This window comes from Psammomys obesus, unplaced genomic scaffold (assembly GCF_907164565.1).
Source record: "Psammomys obesus unplaced genomic scaffold, mPsaObe1.curated_primary_1811, whole genome shotgun sequence".
NCBI lineage: Eukaryota > Metazoa > Chordata > Mammalia > Rodentia > Muridae > Psammomys > Psammomys obesus.
In genome coordinates this window covers 9,537,389-9,556,343 of record NW_026585626.1, presented here as the reverse complement: position 1 = coordinate 9,556,343, position 18,955 = coordinate 9,537,389, and the positions used below count along the sequence as shown (strand labels likewise).

General features: G+C 38.0%; 1 protein-coding gene across 8 annotated transcripts in view; it reads left to right on the top strand.

Moving 5' to 3' along the window:
* The window catches only part of Tbc1d5 (TBC1 domain family member 5), a 458,701-nt gene that overhangs the window by 307,313 nt on the left and 132,433 nt on the right, over positions 1-18,955 (top strand). For all 8 annotated transcript variants that reach the window (XM_055614078.1, XM_055614055.1, XM_055614062.1 and 5 more), the window contains one exon: positions 2,928-3,034. In XM_055614078.1, coding sequence (XP_055470053.1) covers positions 2,928-3,034 — 107 coding nt within the window. The remainder of the gene's footprint in view (positions 1-2,927; positions 3,035-18,955) is intronic.

Sequence of the window (18,955 nt, the reverse complement as noted above, 5' to 3'; positions counted from 1 at the left end):
CTTAAAGAAGTGATTTTCTGTGAATTTAAGGCCAGCGTGGTCTAAGCCACTTAATGATATGGCAAAAACATAAATAAAAATAAATTAAAAGAATACAGTTAGTTTTGGTATCTACTTACATTTGAACAAAATGTGCTTTTGCTTCATTGTGCTTTAAAAGCAAAATACTGAACCAATATTCTGAAGAGCTGATTCAGGGAAGGTTAAAAATAGTTACTATATCACTACTGCCTGCTTTGATAGAATAAGGATTTGGTAAGGAACAAGACTGCATTCATTTTTTTATTAGACAAAAGTTTGCTCTAAGGAGCAAAACCTCTGTGAGTGGAGTGCTGACTTAACATGTACAAGGCCTTGGGTTCAACTCCAAGCGCTATAAAATGGAAGGAGGGAACTGGGAGGCTAGGGAAGGAGGGGAGAAGGAACAAAACTAAACTCTCATGTCAGATCCCTTCTACCCTTTTAAAAAACATGTTTCTGTAGCTCTTCTGTCTAAATTTGGCATAGCTGTCTAAGTGTGTCTTAATACTTAATTTAATGTAATTAGAAAATAAAATTACAGATATTTTAGTAATGATGTAAAGATGGTATTAGTTGAAGACATAAGATTCATGCTTACCTGCTGTTAAAAAACTGTTGATAGACCAAAACTAAGGCTATAACAGCCTAAGTTTGAGTATCTGGCATATAATTGATGCTCAGAAAATGTTCATTTAATTAAGAAGTGTGTGAATAGATACAAGAGAAAATCATTAGCAGCTTCTTTTGTTCTACAAGTGAAATATTAACACATGTTGTCTTGCCTTCAGCACTTTATAGTCTGTTACTTTAAAGTTATGGTAACGGGTTTATTGTGCTGGTCACTCTAAACAAATGCCCAGTTATATCTAGCTATTCTAGAGACTCAATAAGGTTTGATTTAGCTTAAGTCCCTTAGATGTTAAGCAACTTAAGTTGACATTTGTATCTTTATATCATTTGAATTCAAAGCAGTATTTTTTAAACAGCATTATATAACTACGTAGAATACGGCCCCTCAATTTGAAATCATGCTACAGCAAGGAATCACTCTGTGATATGAGCGAATGACTTAGCCTCTCCAAGTATCGTTGTTTGTATGTCTAATACAAGGAAAATCATCCTATGCTTATAATAAAATAGTCTTAGACATTAAATGAGATTAGGCACATAAAGTTCTAAGCCTGAGTTCACTCCCTAAAACCTTTAGGATTCATCATTATCTTAGTGGAGTAGCTGGTTGACTTTGCCAGTGGCCTTTCCAAACTTAGATTTTCCTCAGAGCAAGGACTTCTTCCTTGTTGGGCCTCCATTACAAAGCAGGCACTTACCAAGTCATCGCAGTGAATGATGTGGGCAGTTTTCTAAAACCATGAAGTTGTTTTCTAGAAGACTAAACTTTATACTGTAGAGGTTACCTGAGCAGATTTTGGATGTCACTTTAGATAACTTTAGAGAAGACCCAGATGGGATCCTCGGATTCAAATTTGAGTGTTGCAGCCAAAATAATTCCAAAAAACTCTCCTGCTTTTCTTACAAGATGGTAAAAATTATTCCCTGGCCAAGTACTAAAACTTGAGTATCAGCATTTGAGAAAGTAACTTTTTCATCAACTGAGGACCTAGTTGTTTTTTTTTATAACTCCTTTGCTTTAAATAAATACTGTACATGAAAAAATTATACCATTATATACTAGCTTTTGTAATTTCTAGAGGAAGATGACACTAGGGAACTGAATGTGAATATGGAGAAATGAACAAATAAGAGGAGTCTGAAGAGATAGAGAGCAGGTAGGGTAAGTGAGTACTTTACAAATGAAAGCAGATGTGTGAAATTACAAGCTGTCAGATCACCAATGGAAATGAAGATGATAAAGTAGTTCCTTACATAGTTTATAATTATTCATTCTGCACAGTCTACTTTCCTTTCTATAGTATTCAGGTGAGGGAGCACGGTAGAATGTTTCATCAAGAAGTGGCTTTTCCAGCAGCAGAAAAAAAAATTGAAGAATCAAGGTCTTTCTGATTATAATTAATATTTTATTTGTCTTACTTCCTTTGTTTTCCTGTGGGACATTTTTCAGTAACTGGTTAATGAACAACTCTAGGAGGTTGTAGCTGTAAAGTGCCCTCACAGTCAGTGTTGCTGAGGCAGCTGTTGGCTCACAAAACAAGTGTCATTAATGGGCCCAACTGTGATTACAGTACCGATAGATTACCAAGAAATAGAATAGTTTACACAGACCTGTCTTTAAAAGATGTATTTAATAATTGTACCCATAATTATGATTGATTTGAAAATAAAAGTGTTAAATGACAGTCTGCAGAATACAAGCAGATGATGGAAGATTTTCACTTATTTTCCTCAAAACAAAACAAAACAAAAAAACCCACCCTGTATAGATACTCTCTCTCTTCAAATTTATTTTTACTTTTAGAAAAACAAATAACCAAAGAAAATTGTAATTTTGAATTTTGAATTGTGTGATACATATATAAAAGAAGCATAATAACCAAGATGAGTATACTATTTTATTAGAATTTTTAATTGCTTCCCAGTTTCAAGGTGTTTCTTTGAAATTACACGGTAATTTCTCAGCAGCAAAACTAACGATAGCCACATAAATGTCAACAAATGTGCATACATCTAAGAAATGTGTTTAATGTTGCAAATACCATGTCTGAGTCTGCACTTCTTCCTTCCACCGCTCTTGTGGGTAGTGTTAAATTGTAGCTGAAATGCACTGATTCAGAGGGCATTTGGTGAAGATCTCTTCTCAGGACAATCTTGTAACCAATCACCTAAATTATTGCATCACGTGCTTTGGCTCTCAGTTATTTTCTTAGATTCATCGTAATGCATATATTCTAAACAGTATTGTGTCTAAATCCATTTTTCCTTTTATTTAGTGATTTCTAGTAACTACCAGACCTGTCTTGGCCTTCTGATGCATTATCCAATCATCGGAGACATACACTCACTGATACTTAAGGCTCTCTTCCTTAGAGACCCAAAGGTAAGCTTTCTTGGGGGAGAGGTGCATAATTTTACATTGTTTCAAGAATCCAGGTCTCCATCTGACTTGTTCTTAATGATGGTTAAAAGTTGTAAGCCAAAGTTCAAATACTCATTAGCCAGTATGTTAGCAAGTGAATACAGTGGACCTAGTCCTGAGAAACTACACTCCAGAAAATGCCCAGTTTCCTCAGTGGGTTGTCTTGACCTCCTTCCTGCCTATCTGTTAGCTTAAGAAAATACTTAAGGTGAAATCTTAGGGTCCTTTTTATTTGCAGTTCCCTGATGACTAAGGATTTTGAGCATTTCTTTAAGTCTTTCTCTGCCATTCAGTATTCCTCTATTGAGAATTCTCTGTTTAGCCCTGTATACCATTTTTTAAGGGATTACTTGATTTGTTGCTGTTTGACTTCTTGAGTTCTTTATGTATTCTGGATAGTAGCTCTCTGTCAGATATAGGGTTGGTGAAGATCCTTTCCCATTCTGTAGGCAGTCGTTTTGTTCTGATGACAGTGTTCTTTGCTTTACAGAAGCTTTTCAGTTTCATGATTTCCCATTTATTGATTGTTGCTCTTAGAGCCTGTGTTGTTGGTGTTCTGTTCAGGAAGTTGTCTCCTCTGCCAGTGTGTTCTAGGCTCTTCCCCACTTTTTCTTCTAACCAAAATAGTGGGTCTGGTTTTATATTGAGGTTTTTGATCCACTTGGGCTTTAGTTTTGTGAAGGATAATTAATGTGGATCTATTTGCATTTTTCTACATGGAGACATCCAGTTGGACCAGCACCATTTGTTTGTTGAAGATGCCGTCTTTTTCCATTGTATGGTTTGGCTTCTTTGTCAAAATTCAAGTATCCATAGGTGTATAGGTTAATCTTTGGGTCTTCTATTTGATTCCATTGATCCACCATTCTGTTTCTATGCCTATACCATGTACTATTGCTCTGTAGTACAGCTTGAGGTCAGGGATGGAGATACCTCCAGAGGATCTGTTGTTGTACAGGATTGTTTTAGCAATTCTGGGTCTGGGCAAAGGGGTCTTTCCTGAGATTGATATTCCAACCGTGGACCATACATGGAGATAACCTAGAACTTGTGCACATCATGGCAGCTCAGTATACAAGTGGGTTTCCTAGTAATGGGAACAGGGACTGTCTCTGACATGAACTCAGTGACTGGCTCTTTGATCACCTCTCCCTGAGGGAGTAGCAGCCTTACCAGGCCACAGAAGAAGACAATGCAGCCAGTCCTGATGAGATTTGATAGGCTGGGATCAGAGGGAAGTGTAGCAGGACCTCTCCTATCAGTGGACTGGGGAGGGGCATGGGAGGAGAAGAGGGAAGGCAGGATTGGGAAGGGAGGAGGGAGGGGGCTACAACTGGGATACAAAGTGAATAAACTGTGATTAATTAATTTAAAAATAAACTTTTTTAAAAAAATTAAATACTTGCACAACTATTTCTTATACCAGACTTCACTATCTTTAATGCCTATCACAGGGGATGACTTGTTCAAAAAGGGCTTCTGGGACCATATGAAAAAAGAGCTACTAAGGACTAGGCCTATTAGAATTTATCGGTGAATTATGATATATCATATATATATATATGATATGATATTTCCATATATTATTCTACTTTATAGCTTAAAAATCACCTAATAAAAGACTCTGACAGACTTTAAAACTGGTTTCTTTGAGTATAAAGCAATTCATTAAAATTTCCTTCATACTTCACAGAAAAAGTGTGCTCTTTTACAACTAATGTTATATTTCTTCAAAATAAGAACATTTAATTATATAAAAAAAAATTGTGAATCCTTGCTGTTTTTGAGCCAAACGAAAATACTGGATGAAGAGTAAGAGAGGAAGCTTTAGATACAAGTATCAGAATGCCAGGCATTGGATGGTAATCCCAGCCTTTGGCTCCTTGGAAACTCTCCCAACAGTCATGTTGGCAGTTGTCAAACTGTCTCTGAGTCAGTCAGTCTGTCTGTGAGTTCTGTTGCCAAGCTCTGCCTGTTCATCTTTAGCGTACAAATTTAATAGAAATCTTCTCTTGTTGATGACTTAAACTTAACTTTAAGCACATTTTCTATTATATGACTGACAATTTTCTTATCTGCTTTTTATAGAAATACTAGTTTTTGTAGTATTTCTGTTATACAGAGCAATTTTTCTTTTTTAATTCTTATTTTTTATAATTTATTCATTTTATATCCCGGCTATAGCCCTTCCCTTATATCCTCCTGGTCTCATCCTCGCTGTCTCTTCCCCCTATCCTCTTCCCCTAGTCCACTGAAAGGGGGAGTCCTCCTCCTTTGCCATCTGACCCGAGCTTATCAACTCTCATCAGGATGGCCTGGATACTCTTCCTCTGTAGCCTGGCAAAGCCACATCGCCAGGGGGAAGTGATCAAAGAGCCAGACCAAGTTCATGCCAGAGACATTCTCTGCTCCCCATACTCAGGAACCCACGTGGAGACTGAGCTGCCTGTCTGCTACATCTGATCAAGGGGTCTAGGTCCTCTCCATGCGTGGTCCTTGGTGCATGAGCATCTGCAGGAACCCCGAGCCCAGATTTGTCAGCTTTCTTGGTCTCCTTGTAATGCTCCTGTCCCCTCTGGGTCCTTCTATCCTCGCCCCCTACACACACTGCTCCCTGCTTCTTCCATAGGACTCTCTACACTGCCCAAAGCTTAGCAGAGAGTCTCTGCATCTGCTTTAATCCCCTGTTGGGAGGAGCCTTTCAGAGGACCTCTATGTTAGGCTCCCTTGCTGTTCCTTCTCTTCCACTGCTTCTGGTGTCTATTCTGTTTGCCCTTCTGAATGAGATTAAACATTCTCTCTAGAGTCCTGCCTGTTGTTTAGCTTCTTTAGGTCTGTAGATTGTAGTATGATTATCCTATATTATGTGACTAATATCTGCTTGTAAGTGAGCATACACCATGTGTGTCTTTCTGCTCCTGGGTTACCTCACTTAGGGTGATCTTTTCTAGTTTCATCCGTTTGCCTGCATATTTCATGATTCCCTTGTTTTTAATGGCTGAGTAGTATTCAATTGTGGAAATGTGTCACAATTTCTGTATCCATTCTTTGCATAAGGGACATCTAGGTTGTTTCTAGATTCTGTCTATTATGAATAAACTAGGAATATAGTTGAGCAGATATCCTTGTTGAATGGTGGATCATCTTTTGGATATATTCCCAGGAGTGGTATTGAGGTAACTCTATTCCCAATTTTCTGAGAAATCTCCAGATTGATTTCCAAAGTGGTTATATAAGTTTCCACTCCTACCAGCAATGGAGGAGGGTTCTCCTTTCTCCACATACTTGCCAGCATGTGTTGTCACTTGAGTTTTTGATGTAGGCCATTCTGATCGGTGTAAGATGGCATCTCAGGGTCGTTTTGATTTGCATTTTCCTGATGACTGAGGATGTTGAGCATTTCTTTAAGTGTTTCTCCACCACTCAGTATTCCTTGGTTGAGAATTCTGTGCTTAGCTCTGTACTACATTTTTTTAATTGGATTGTATCCTTTGTTGTTGTCTAATTTATTGAGTGCTTCATATATTCTCGATATTAGCCCTCTGTTGGAGGTAGGGGTAGTGAAGATCTGTTCCCAGTCTGTATGTTTGGTTTTTTTGTTCTGTTGATAGTGTCCTTTGCATTACAGAAACTTCTCAGTTTCGTGCGGTTCATTAATTAATTGTTGATCTTAGAGCCTGAGCTGTTGGTGTTGTATTCAGGAAGTTTTCTCTTGTGCCAATAAGTTCGTGGCTCTTCCCCACTTTTTCTTGCAACAGATTTAGTGTGTCTGGTTTTATGTTGAGGTCATTGATCCACTTGGACTTTTATTTGTGCAGGGTGTTATATATGGGTCAATTGGCATTTTTCTACATGTGGACATCCAGTTAGACCAGCACTATTTGTTGAAGATGCGATCTTTTTTCTTTTGTATGGTTTTGGCATCTTTGTAAAAAATCAGGTGTCTGTAGGTATATATATTTATTTCTGGATCTTTGATTGATCATTGATCATCCAGTCTATTTCTATGCCAGTATGATGCAGTTTTTATTACTGTTGCTTTATAGCTTAAGATCAGGATAGAGATATCTCCAGAAGTTCTTTTATTGTACAGGACTGTTTTAGCTATTCTGCATTTTGTTTTGTTTTGTTTATTTTGTTTTGTTCTTCTTTTGGAGTTGAGAGTTGTTCTTTCTAGGTATAAAGAATTGTGTTGGTATTTTGATAGGAATTGCATTGAATGTGTAGATTGCTTTTGGTAGGATGGACATTTTTACTATGTTTATCTTATGGATCCAGGAGCATGGGTATCTTTCCAGCTTCTGATATCTTCTTCAATTTATTTTTTTCAGAGACAAGAAATTTTTTCTTACAAGTCTTTCACTTGTTTGATTAGAGTTACGCCAAGATACATAAAATTTTTTTTTGTGGCTATTGTAAAGGGTGTTGTTTCCCTAATTTCTTTCCTAGCCCTTTTGTCTTTTGTATAAAGGAGGGCTACTGATCTCTTTGAGTTAATTTTGGATCCAGCCATTTTGCTGAAGGTATTTATCTTTTTATTGGTGAGTTTAGTCAATTGATGTTGGGCAAGATTAATGACCAGTGACTGTTAGTTCCTTTTATTTTGATATTGGTTGTGGTAGTGTGTTGTGTGCTTGTCTACTTTTAGTTTTACTGTAGTTAACTACTGGTAGTTAGCCTTCTTTGGTTATATTTTTCCTTGTAGTGTCTTGTATAGGGCTGGATTTGTGGGTAGATACTGTTTAATTTGTTTTTGTCGTTGAATATCTTGTTTTCTCCATCTATGATGAGAGTTTTGCTGGGCATAGTAGTCTGGCTTGACATTTGTGTTATCTTAGGGTCTGCATGGCATCAGTCCACAACCTTCTGGCTTTCATAGTCTCTGTTGAGAAGTCAGGTGTGATTCTGATAGGTTTGCCATTCTATGTTACTTGGCCTTTTTCCTCTTGCAGCTTTTAATATTTTTTTTTCTTTGTTGTATATATTTAGTGTTTTGATTATTATATGGCGGGAGGATTTTCTTTCCTGGTCTAACCTATCAGGTGTTCTGCAGGCCTCTTATATGCTTATAGGCATCTCTTTTTTGAAATTGCTAAAATTTTCCTCTATGATTTTGTTGAAAATCTTTTCTGGGCCTTGGAGACAGGTATCTTCTTTTTCCTCTATTCCTTTGATTCTTAGGTTTCCTCTTTTCATGTTGTCCTTGATTTCATGAATGGTTTGTATCAGGAACTTTTTAGATTTAACATTTTCTTTGATGGATGCATCAATTTCTTCCGTTGTATCTTCTACACCTGAGATTCTTCCTTCCATCTCTTGTATTCTGTTGGATATGCTTGCCTCTGTAGTTCCTGTTTTCTTCCCTAAGTTCTCCCTCTCCAGGGTTTCTTCAGTTTGTGTATTCTTTAATGTTTTCATTTCCATGTTTAGATCTTGAACCATTTTGTTGACTTCCTTCATCTGTTTGTATTTTCCTTCCTTTCATTCAATTCCTTCACCTGTTTGTTTGAACTTTTCTCTGTTTCTTTCATATCTTTCAAGTGATTTAATTATTTTCTCTCTAAAGGCAACATTCTGTTTGACTGTATCTTCCTGTATTTCTTTAGGGATTTTATTCCTTTCCTCTGATATCATCTTCATAAGCATAGATTTAATGTCATTATCTTGAGTTTCACTTGTGTTAGGGTGTCCAGGGCTGCTTGCCCTTAGATAACTGTGTTCTGGAGATGCCACTTTTGTTGACTGTTTTGTAATACTGGACTTTACCCATTTGCCTACCTCAGCCTTTGGCTTGTAGTTTCTGGTTCTTGCTGGAGTCCTAGAGGGGCTGGGGTGGTGCAGGACATCCCTTGGGCAGGAAGCTGGTTGTTCGTTAAGAAACTCTCCTCAGATTATTGGCTGTGGTCTCTGACTGGCGGTGGTTCTCAGGGAATTGCAGTAGTTCTCAAGGAATTGCCACAGTTCTCCTCAGGTGTATGATCCTGTGGGCTACCCAGAGGCTCTCTTCTCACCAAAGGAAGTCTTGGAGACAGCTCCCCTGCCATTGTCTCTTTTGCGCTGAATTTAATGAGTTCCACCTGCTCAGACATGTTTTTGCTGGTCTCAGCCCTCTTGAACCAGCGAGCCCAGAGGTTTGCTCGGTCTCACTAGGGAGACAGGTTGACCTTTGGAGCTGTGTCTGAGGCTGAAGCTCTGTACCCTACTACCCAGAAGGTAGTCAGTGGCTAGTGAGCACAGCACACAGGCATGTGACTAGAGATTAGAGACTCAGAGTCTGCCGGAACCCAGGAACTTTTCTGGGGATTAGCTGGTTGCCCTGAGGTCAGAACTGATGGTTTCCCTCATTTTGGTGTTTCCTCTCGACTGGGAGACCCAGTCTCTGGTGTTTTGGGTCCCACAGTTCAGACTTGGAAGGTGAGCACAGTGCTCAGGTGTGTGGCTATAAGCTGGTAAGTTCCTGCAGGAACCCAGGGACTTTTCAGGGGGTTAGCTAGATTGCCTGAGGTGAGGCACAGTTGTTTCCCTTACTGTGTGGTTTGCTCTCACCTGGGGAGCACAATCACTGGTGTTTGGGGGCCCACAGTTTGGTCTGTTGGTTGCTGTGCAGTCACTGCTGCCCTGCTGATCAGACACAGTGTGCTCTCATTGGCTCCCCACCCCAGGAGCATTTTATTAAGCCTCAAAATAAAAACTGATTTTTTTTTTTAACTTAAAGAAGCATCCTTTTTGGATATTGCTTGTGAATGCCACTATTTGTACTTTGTATTTCTGGTTCTGGTTTTATTTATACATGTATAAGTAAATCATATGTACTCTGTAACAAAACCCCACAGAACAATCAAGTAGCTGTAAAAGTTGTAAAGATGAAGTTGCTAATCACTGATGAATTTTAATCTACAGCGTTAAAGGACATTCTGTCATCTCAGTATTAGGAATTCTCAGGGGTAGAAAACAGGAGATTACCTAATTTCAATTTCTTCTTTGTTTTTAAATAGTAATTTATTAATTATTTAATAATTTCATGCATTGTATTTTGAAAATATTTACCTTCTTCTTCAAGCTCTTCCCATATCTGTTTCCCTCTCCCTATCTATCCAGCTTCAGGTCCTTTTTTGTTTTAAACCCAGCTTGCAGATTTTGTGCTGCCCAAATACTTTTGCATGTGATGCTATTCCCTGGAACCATGGTCAGTTTCACATCAGTAAAGAGAACTAACTTCCACTTCCACCAGTTAGCAGTGGCCAGTAGCTCCTCTGCCACGGTGGGACGTCCTGTTCACCCTCCCCTCCCATGCAAGTATTTGTCTAGCTTGAGCATGTGCAGGACCAAGTGGTGCATGCTGTTGTAACTGCTGCACTGTTATGTCTGGAAAACACTGTTCTGTTGTAGTCATCCAGCATGGTTAGCTTTTTGACTCTTTCTGACATATGGCCCCCTATTTTACTATAATACCTGAGCCTAGGGGTATTACTATAATACCCTATTTAGGCCTAGGGGCTCCTCATCTCTTCTCTACATGTTGACAACTTGTGGGTATCCGTGTTATCTACTGCAAAAAGAAACCTCTTTTATGAGTGTTGAGAATGGGTATAGCAATAAGTCATTACTAATCCATTTAATACTATGTGCATTTGACAGAATAATAGTAGTATATTGTCTCTCAGGGTTTTGACTCTGATAGCTACGTCGAGTATGGCTTCTATTTTGTGGGGCAGGCCTTCACTCTAATCCGAAAGTATTTGGTTACTTCCGTAACATTTGTGCCTTCTTGCACCATCCTAGACCCTATGTTGGCTTGCATGGATAAAATTGATAATTACTTTTCTGCACTGGTAGCATATGTCACCTCCCAGCACTATGAAAGCTACCCAGTAAGGAATAGGCTTCCAGGATAGTTCCTCCTTACTGTTTTCAGCAATAGTGTCTTAAAAGCAAGATGAATAGTGTGTAATGTCTGGGGGGTCTGTCAAACCTCACTATCCAACAACTCCAAAAATATGTAACCTGCTCCCCGCACTGGGATTTGGAGGGGAGGGGTTGTTTTGTTTTGTTTCTATCTGTAGTAGCTAGAGTTATCAGATAAACTCTCTACACTCTTCCTATGTGTATATATTTTGGGAAGCTTCTACAGTAGTAGGATTCCATATGGCATTTTCAAAGTTCTTTAGTTCTAATTGCCTCTCCCCAAAGTCCCTCTCTACTGTGCTCTTCCGGTCTGCACCCTATTTGACCCTTTCTATAATTTCACTATTCTCTTTTTATATGACTGTGTTCTGTCTCCCCTCCCTTTAAAACCCTCTCATGGCCCACAGTTTCCTGACCTCTCTTGGTAGTCCAAATGAAGCAGATATCTGATGATTCACAGCTAACATCCACAAATAAAAGAAAGTGTATAATGTTTATTTTGAGCCATCTCACTGAGGATGATTCTTTCCACCTCCATTCTTTACCTGCAAAAGTCATAATTTTGTTTTTCTTAGTAGCCAAGTTATATTCCCTTGTGTATAGGAATGACGTTTTCATTCACCATTCATCAGTTGTTGGGTATCTTTCCATTCCTTCGCACTGGTGAGTAGAGAAGCATTGGACATGGATGATTAACTGTCACTGTAAGAGGACATAAGTTTGTAAGGTATATGACCAAAAATGCTATAGCTGGGTCATGTAGTGGTAGTTATACTGATTTCCATAGTGGCTGGATCAGTTTGCACTCTCACTAACATTGAATAAGTGTTCACCTTTCCTCATATCCATACCATTATTTGTTATCTTTTTAAAAATCTTATCTAATCTGACAGAGGTGAGATGAAATATCAAAGTAGCTTTAATTTGCATTTTCCTGAGGGCTAAGGATATAGAACACTTTAAAAAAATATTTGTCAACCATTTATATTTTATCTGGGAACTGTGTATTTGATTCCTTGCCCCATTTTAAATTTTAAAATGGGGAGGGGCATGCTTGAAGAAGGGGTAGGGAGGGTGGGACTGGGAGGGAAGGAGGGAGGGGCTTATGGGGGGATACAAAGTGAATAAAGTGTAAAAAAAAATGCAAGTGTACCCGGATTATCCATATTTGCCTTAAATTTTGTCAATATCCTACAATGAAAAAAAAATTCAATTAAAAAAAAACAAAAATAAACAAACAAAAAAAAAAACAAGACTGCTCTTTTGCTGTCTTGGTGTATAGGTTTCTGTTTGGTTACTTTTTTGTTTTCTTAGTATTTTCTACTTATAAACCCTCTGTCAGATGTATAGCTGGCAATGTTTCTTTTTCTCCCATTCTGTAGGCTGCCTTTATTTGATTGGTGGTATCCTTTGCTATACAAAAATTGTTAAGTTTCATGAGGTCTTATTAACTTCATTAACTTTTAGTCTTTCGGGTCCTGTTCAGAAAGTCCTTTCCTATGTCTGTATTTTTAGCTAAAGCAAATATTTTATTTAGATTTAGCTTTCATTAGTTTCTCATAGACTGAGCCTTTTCCACTCCGGGGTTCATTCCAAGTCATTTTACACAATTTGTCACCATCTTAGACTCTTCTTGGTTGTAACCATTTCTCAGAGAATCCTTGTTGTAATGACCTTGGCAATTTTGAGGACACATGTTCAGGAATTTGCACAATGCCCTTCAAATGTAACGTAAGACCAAGACTGTGAGTCTAGGGAAGAAGACTGTATTACATTACATCAAGAGCACGCTGTCAGGGATAGTTCAGGAGTTAGAAACACTGGCTGATTTTCCAGCACTCCTGGCAGCTCACAGCCACCTGTAACTCCAGCTCTGTGATGTTGCTCTCTGTGGGCACCAGGAACACAATTGGGGCACAGCAAAATAAAACACAGCCATTATAGCTTAATCACCTGGCTGGGACAGCACCTGTCAGGGTCTCCCCTGTAGCATCTTCCTCCCAACAGTGGTATTTGGAGGGACATCGCTGCACATGTGCAGTGATGCTTCACACTTCTCCCTTCCTCCCATTACATACTTACCTGGTCATTTGTTTCAGAGTAAATAAATGGCTGTTCTTTTCTTGGGTCTAATTCAGTACTAGGTTATTATCTCGTGTTTTCCCAGCTTTGGCCACTGAGGGCTAGTTCAGGTTGCTCCAGTGGACTTTAATATGCCACCATCATTGTATGTGTGGGCCTTTTCTTTTTGTTTTTTAAGGCTCATCCTAGCTTTTTGATAATATAAGAGGCTTCAAGCTCATCTGGTATATTTTTTGTCTCAGCCCTCACATAAGTAATTTCTCCAAAAAAAAAATATTTTTTGAGGTTTTACATAATAGTTTTATTAGCTATTCTTTTTATTCTTCTCTCATAAGTTACATTCTGACTGCAGTTTTCCCTCCCTCCACCCTTCCTTTCTCATACCTTCTTTTCCAGATCCATTCCTCCTCTGTTTCCTTTCAAAAAAAAAAAAAAAGATTCCCAGGATATCAGCCAAGCACAGCATAACAAGTTACAATAAAACTAGGCACATGCCCTCATATCAAGGCTAGAGGAGGCAACCCAGTAGGAGGAAAAGGGTCTCAAGAGCAGGCAAAAGAGTTAAGAGACACCTCCCCACTCCCACTGGGGGTGGGCTAAACAACCATAACATAAATGTAGAGGACCTTGCTCAGGCCCATACAAGATCTGAGATTGTCACGTTAATGTGACTATATTTTCAAGAATATTTTCTCTTTCCTACTCTATTAGATTTATGATGACATGTCTTATGTTAAGATACTTGATCCATTTGGAATTTGAGTTTTGTTCAGGGTAATGGATCTAGTTTGATTCTTCTGTATGTAACCATACAGTTTGACCAGTACCATTTGTTAAAGATAGTATATGTTTTTGTTAGCTGTAAGATATATCCAGATCTTCTGCTCGATTCCATTGATCCTGTTTTTATGCCAGTACCATCCAGTTTTGATAATAGCTCTGTGGTATAACTTAAAATCAGGGATGGTAATTATCATTACCAGCAATTATCTTATTCAAGATTGCTTTGGCTAACCCATTTTTATTTAGAATTTTTGCATCTATGTTTGTCTGAAAAATTAGCCAATGATATTTTTTTTTTATTAGATCTTTGTCTGGTTTGGGTGTTGGGGTAAAACTGGCTTCATTAAAAAATGGAATTGTCTTTTTGTATTCTACAAACAGTTTTGAGTAGTATTGGTGTTAGTTCTTCTTTAAAGGTCTGGTATAACTCTGTGCTGTATCTATGTGGGCCTAGTCTTTTTAAGTTGAGATATTGTTACTTTTTCTAGGTTATAAGGTTTTTCTGGGTCTACTTAACCATATATATATGATATATTATATATATAATATATCATAACCCAAAGTAACATGGGGAAGAAAGAATGTATTTCATTTGACATCTTGTAGATCTGGTGGAAACATTTTTCTCAATTGAGGCTCTCTTTTCCAGAATGACTCCAGCTGTGTCAAATAAACATAAAACTAGCCCGCACAGCTGTCTTCGTTGTGTCCCATGTATTTAGATATGTTGTGTTTTCAATTCTAGGATTTTTAAATTTTTTTTCTTGATTTCTCCCTTGCTTCCATTTTCATTTAGTAATATGCCGTGCGTTTCCATGAATTTGTGTACTTTTTGTTGTTTAGATTGCTGTTAATATCCAGTTTTATTCCTTTGTGGTCAGGTAGGATGCAATATGTTATTTCAGTTTTCTGTCCCTGTTGTGGTTTGATTTCTATCCTAATATGTGATCAATTTTGAAAGAAGTCTCATGGGTTGCAGTGAAGAAAGTATAGTCTTTAGTGTTTGGGTAGTGCCTGTAGATGTCTGCTAGATCCATTTGACTTATGGTATCATTTGATTCCAAAGTTTCTCTGTTTCATTTTTATCTCGATTACCAGTCTATTCAAATGAATAGGGTATTGAATTTACTGAACTCCAGGGGCTCTATGGAGACAATCTATGGTTTTATATCTACTTGTATTAATTTTTATGAAAGTGGAAGTCCTTCTGATTGTTATATTGTTTAGAATTTTAATATCCTCTTGGTTCAATTTTTTCTTGAATGAATATGAAGTATCGTTCGTGATCTCTTCTGACTCTTTTTGTATTAAAGTCTATTTTGCCAGATATTAGAAAAGCTACACATGCTTGCTTCTTCCTTCCATTTGCTTGGAAATACTTTTTCTCTCCTTTACCTGAATGTTTGTTTCTCAGAAGCACCAAAAGGACATATCCTGTGTTTCCTATGCAGTCTGTTTAGTCTTTGTCTCTTTTTAAGAATTGAAACTTAACACTAGGCATAATTTTGTTAACTTAAACTTCTTTTGAAGAACTATTCTGTAGTTGTTTATTCCCTATACCTACCTGGGTGTGTTTAACTTTCTCTTCACACCAAAGTATCCTTCCAGTATTCTCTGTAGAGCTGGCTTGGGGGTCATAAATTCCTAAAAATCTATTTTTATCACAAAACTCTTTCTTTCTCATTTTTTTTTTTAACAACTGATAGCTTTGCTGAGTATAGCAGTCTGAGACAGCATATGTGGTCTTTGAGAATATGTAGAGCATCATCAGTCCAGATCATTCTGTGCTGAAAGTAGTCTCTAGGTGTTGTTCTAATCACCCTGCCTTTATACGTGACATGATTTTTCTCTCTTGCAGCTTTAATGTCCTTTCTTTGTTCTACACAGTTAAGTATTTTGACTATTATGTGGCATGTAGAGTTTCTTTTCTGATCTTGTTTACTTATTATTTTGATTTGCCTCTTGTTCCTTGTTAGAAATATTTTTGAGAAATTTTCTTCTGTGGTTTTCCTGAAAGTATTTTCTATGCCTATGACCTGGGTTTCTTCTTCTATACCAATCATTCATATTGCATGTGTTCTTTTTATAGTGTGCCAGAGTTCTTCCATATTCTGTTTCCAGTGGGATTTTTTTCCAGATTTAACATTTTTCATAGACTGACTTATACATTTTCTTTACCCTATCTTCCACCCCTACAGATAACTCTTCATTGTTTATTCCAATTAATCCATTAAACCATTCTATTGGTGAGGCTTTCCTTATTTTTTCTTTTTTGTTCACTGACTTAATTTCATTTCCAGTTTTCATTTCTGATTAGTTTTTTTTCAAGAATTCTATTTTTGTTGTTGTTGTTAAATTCAATTTTATAGTCTTTTTTCTGTCATCATTCTAGTATCCTCTTTGAGCTCCTTAAACAATTGTAATTACCATTTTGGAAACATTTTTGTATAAACTAAGTTTCATTTCCTTGGGGAAGGTAATGAAGAGGTACTATTTCTGGAAGAGCCATATTGTCTTGCTTGTTCGTGTTTTTTCTCTTTGAGGGGTAAGATTTAGGCATAAGGGAGTAGATCATTGATGACATTTCTTGGTTTGGATGTCTGGGCTTATCTTTGTTGGGTGTATTTTTTTTATCTTTGTTTGCTGTGACCCTAGCTTGTTTGGATGTGGACCAGATGAATGGTACTTGGAATTCAGTCTTAGCAAAACTGTTTTTTGTGCAAATGGGATATCAGAAGTGGTCGCAGTTCAGCTAGGGATTGGTGAAACTCCTGAGCCTAGGGTCAAACTCTCTGTAACAGAAGATTCTAGCAGCTGATCTTCAGACAGCTATGGAGAGCTTACTGGTTTTCACAGGTTCTTGAGTGGCAGGGACTTCGGCCACAGTGGGAGTATATCATCTCCATGGTGACAGGAGATGATGAAGTCACTTCACTTTGGTGAAGTGACTGGTATGCAATTGAGCCTGAGTTCCAAACCTCTTTGTATGTGGGGGTTGGCTCAATGAAGAAAGAAATGAATATTGTATCATAACTTACCAATCTTCAAATTTTCCCTAGGTAAATACAGTGATGTTTTCATGAGCAACTCACCCAATTTCAGAATTCTTTATATTTAATCCATTAAAACTTATTAATGGACTCTAACTACCCTTTCATGTTAGTGTGATCTTTATAGGGTAGGAAAAAGTTTTTTATTAGGAAAAAGTAGATATAATGAAAAAAGGATATAATGAAACAAATTCTACTAGCATTAAAAATTAAGATTCAGATTTGCAGATGAATGGATAGAAATAGAAAAAAAAAATCATCCTGAGTAAGGTAACCCAGACCCAAAAAGTCAAGCATGCTATGCACTCACTTGTAAGTAGATATTAGCTATGAAATATAGGATGACTATGCTACAATTCACAGACCCAGAGAGGCTAAGTAGCAAGGAGGGCTTAAGGGGTGGGGCACAATGGTCTCCCTAGGAAAGGGGAAAGATACTAGATTTCAGAGGTGGACTTGGTGATGGGTTGGGCACAAGAGAGATCAGGTGCTGCTGAGGGAGAAATGACTGCAGTTAAATGTGGGGGGGGGGGTTTTACCGTATTGGGGGCTTAAAGTGGAAACCTGGTAAATGGAAACTCCATAGAAGCTACAAGTATTACCCTTGCAAAGACTCTTAGGAGTGGGGCACACAGAGCCTGAACCAGCCATCTTCTGTCACCATGCAAGGCCTCAAGCGGAGGGATTGGGACACCAACAGAGCCAGAAAAACCTTCAACCTACAGTTTGTCCTGCCTGCAGAGTATTCTGGGACCAGAGCCCAGCAGAATCCTCATCAAAGAGACCAGAGAGACTTTATCTAGCAACTGAAGGAGAAGAGATTACCACAGCCAAACATTAGGCAGAATTTGGGAGAAGGAGGAAGGCTTGGAGGAACCGGAGGGATCTGGGACATTGTGCAAGAACATGGCCCATAGAATCATCTGACCAGGACTCAGGGGCACTTGCAGAGACAAGGTAGCCTCTGGCATGACCTAGAGCCTCTGCATACATTATGGCAGAGTAGCTTGGTGTTCTCCTGGGAATCCTAACAGTGGGAGCTGAAGCTGTGCCTGTCTCTTTGGCCTACTTGCGGGACCCTTTTTCCTCCTCCTGGGTTGCCATGAGGTGATTGTATGTCTTATTGTGGTTTGTTATGCCAGGTTTGGTTGATATACCTGGGAGGCCTGCTCTTTATTGAGGGGAGGGTGGAGGGAGGGCACATTTGGGATAGAGAGGATAGGGGGAGACTGGGGAGGGAAAGGAGAGGAAACTGGTCTGGATATAATAGAGACGATTTTTTTTTTTAGAATGATAAAAATAAGATTCAGGTTTAAGGAGAAAAGGATTCGAATTAATTTCTGTAAAAGAGGAACTGAGTATCTCTATATTGAGAGACTTAACAACTAAAAGGTAAATAAATATTCCAGGACTTTAGAAACTGGGCCTGAAGAGGAAGTCATGTTTACAGACTCACATGAACAGGTTTGTGGAATGATGGTCTCTATAGGAAAAGTAAACAAATCTCTTTAAGCATAAGGGGTTTTCAGATGGCTATCAAAACAGGGGGCAGTTGTAATTGATTACAGTGGGTGGTTCTTTGATATCATTCTGTAACTTTCAGGAGAGGTAATTTCCACTCTGGCAGTATAGAGTCCAAATTAGAAACTAGTAACATAGATCAAGATTAGTATTTTGGAACCATAATGTTTGTTGAATTTTGATATATTTTTTTTAATGTTTAGAAGTTGAATAAAGTTATCGCTGATTTCTAGGCATATATCCAAAGATGCTCAAGTACACAACAAGGACATTTGCTCAACCATGTTCATAGCAGCTTTATTTGTAATAGCCAGAATCTGGAAACAACCCAGATGCCCCTCAATTGAGGAATGGATACAGAAATTGTGGTACTTTTACACAATGGAATACTACTCAGCAATTAAAAACAAGAAAATCATGAAATTTGCAGGCAAATGGTGAAAACTAGAAAAAAATCATCCTGAGTGAGTTATCCCAGAAGCAGAAACACACATATGGTATATACTCACTTATAAGTGGATATTAGACATATAATATAGGA